Source organism: Etheostoma spectabile, chromosome 14 (genome assembly GCF_008692095.1).
Source record: "Etheostoma spectabile isolate EspeVRDwgs_2016 chromosome 14, UIUC_Espe_1.0, whole genome shotgun sequence".
In the NCBI taxonomy this organism is placed as follows: domain Eukaryota; kingdom Metazoa; phylum Chordata; class Actinopteri; order Perciformes; family Percidae; genus Etheostoma; species Etheostoma spectabile.
In genome coordinates, this window is record NC_045746.1 from 2,670,605 (window position 1) to 2,673,112 (window position 2,508).

Here is a 2,508-nt window from a genome sequence, read left to right on the forward strand (position 1 = left end):
AAGAAAAGGGTATGGCAATGTGACTGATAAAATATCTAAGAGACACGTTGAGATGTTTTAGTGGCAGGAGAGTCAGGAGGTGAAACTTGAGTCAGTTTGAAGAGTTGTAGAGTCCTCCTGGAAGATTGTTTAGACGCGAACGCAGCTCCTTCCGGACCTGGGTCACCCTCGCCAGTTTGCGTTTGTATTCCTGAAAATAAAAACACAGCAGAGAAATTCCATCAGAGCTCAACTATCTTATACTTTTAATAAGTGACCGTGTGTAATTTTCAAAGTCTCAACAGCAATTTTGGGAACACAATTTGTGGCAAGTAGACAGGTAAGGCACAGTAAGCTATTGAGTAATAAGGCTGAATCAAGGATCTCAAGACTGCATAAAAGTGGAAGTAACATTATGTCATGAATATGATAACTTTGTATTACATTATGTATTACAGAATGGGGTGTTGGTTAAATGCCCCACTGAAGTTAAATAACACAAGTTTGGATTTCTGGCAAAATACTTCCATTAAACATGTTCTGTTTTCCCTTACAAGTAAGTCTAATTTGAAAGCACCACCACATATATGAAAAAGGTTGTGTGAGCATGTTAAATACAAATTTTTGCCTATTAAGCTTGCAACCGAATTAACTCTTTCAAACAACTATATGTATGAGATTTGTAGGAAAAACAATGTATAGCTACTTTTGCCACCACTTCATGACTAACTTTAACTTCCATCCAGGATAACATGAAAGATTAAAATATATATATTATATTAAGGTAACTCTGTAGTAAAGACAACCAATAAAACTGCAGAGTAGTTATATTATGTCCTTGTTGCTCTTTAGACTAAAGCTAATTACACAGAAATAATTGCTTTGACACAACTGAAGGTCAGTCAGCAAAGGAACAAGCAATCATGTATATGAACCATTTTTAAAATCAAAGAAACAGTAACGTTTAGTGTCACTTAAATGTTTCAGCTCTGCTGCATGCATGAGCTTATTGCAAATGTTTGCCAAACAGCTGATGTACGTAGGCGTGTGGTGCAAGAAGAACCTTTGCTAATATCAAATTGCTACAACTGACAACAGAATAATCCTGCTCTATATCAAGATGCCAAAAACCTTTTGTCTCTTCTTAGTTTTGGTTTGACATGTAATAACGGTATAAGATATCCTCTATTTCAGCACATTTGCAACTTGTATTAAATTGAGCTCAATTTAACCATGAATAGATCTAGCTTGCATTTACTGTGTCAAAATACTGTTATTATAGACCGTCTTTGAATTTGAAAGTGTGTAGAATGCATGTACCACCAGGAGTGGCAACAGTAAAATAAAAGCACTCACAAAATCAGTTGTTTTTTATTTTCATGTTTTTTTATTACATATGACTTGACTGAGTGAAGATACAAATATGAAATTCTTTATCCTCCTGATATCCTGTGGATAAAGGCTGCACAGTTATTGTCAGCACAGAACAAGAAAATCCGTTGTTGCGTTTTTATTGTTGTATAGTATTTTGGTTGGTACTTACCTTGTGGGAAGCATACATTGAGTTAAGAATAAACTGAGTTAAATGACAAAATCTAAAAGAACAAGCCTTTCCCAGGGAGAAGGGAAAATCAAATTTGGGTTTTCAAGTGTATCTAATCAGGACTCTTTCCTGTTTGTAACGCCAGCAGCAAGCCTGATAATCAAATTTCAATTTACAGTCTGATTCAGCACTCTGCAGAAGTATGCAACATGCTGAAATACATGAAAAGAAATGTTAATTCAGAAGAAGTCTGAGCACACAGCTACAGAAGACAGCTGAACACCAAGAATCAATAATGGTGACAAAGGTGAGGTAGACAAGACATACAGTAATTGAAAGAAAAAAAAAATGATTTACGCACTTCTAGTTTCTGCTCGTTCTGGTTGAGCCCATCCTTCTGGCTTTGCAGGAAGACGGTAAGTGTGCGTGTGAGCTGCCTCCTGTCATCAATCTCTGCCGCCAAGCGGCCACTGTAGTCTGCTAGCAACATGCAGGCCTCCTCCACAAGCCGGGAAAGTCGCTCTCCTGATTCCTTATCTGAAGCATAGAAGAGAGCACAAAGAGCAGAGCCCAATGTTTAAACATAACCAGCCTTGACTGTACAACTGGAGGTCATTCAGTTATCCATCAATACTAATATAATGTACTGTAACAGCTACTGTATAATCACGGACAAATCAAACATGGTTTCCTACAGAGGCTTTTTTTTATCTTTGTAGTTTCAGTGTACTGCTCAAGGGCACTTCAGTTTGTAATGTTTATTTGTTGTGAATGAAGGCAAGGGTGCTATGCTTCGTAGCCTTTTAATGTATAGTGTGTAAAGTGGTTAAATGACTTAAACGTGTTGCCTCAAGAAGATTCGGTTTTCTATACAAAGATTACAACAATTTTTAAGGCTCTTTGAAACATTCTCGAATATCTATAAAAACCATCCACTTTAGGTACTCAGGCGTCCACTCTAATGTATGCATGTATGTATGTATGTA

General features: G+C 36.8%; 2 protein-coding genes across 2 annotated transcripts in view; both read right to left on the reverse strand.

Moving 5' to 3' along the window:
• Positions 1 to 2,508, reverse strand: part of si:ch211-13c6.2 (uncharacterized) — a 22,071-nt gene that overhangs the window by 12,064 nt on the left and 7,499 nt on the right. The gene's annotated exons all lie outside the window — the stretch shown is intronic.
• The window catches only part of LOC116702054 (regulation of nuclear pre-mRNA domain-containing protein 1A), a 10,971-nt gene that overhangs the window by 920 nt on the left and 7,543 nt on the right, over positions 1 to 2,508 (reverse strand). Inside the window, exons 6-7 of the mRNA XM_032536131.1 lie at positions 1,884 to 2,059; positions 1 to 190 (exon numbers count right to left, since the gene is read on the reverse strand). The exon at positions 1 to 190 is cut by the window's left edge and continues 920 nt beyond it. Coding sequence (XP_032392022.1) covers positions 92 to 190; positions 1,884 to 2,059 — 275 coding nt within the window. The 3' untranslated portion in view covers positions 1 to 91. The remainder of the gene's footprint in view (positions 191 to 1,883; positions 2,060 to 2,508) is intronic.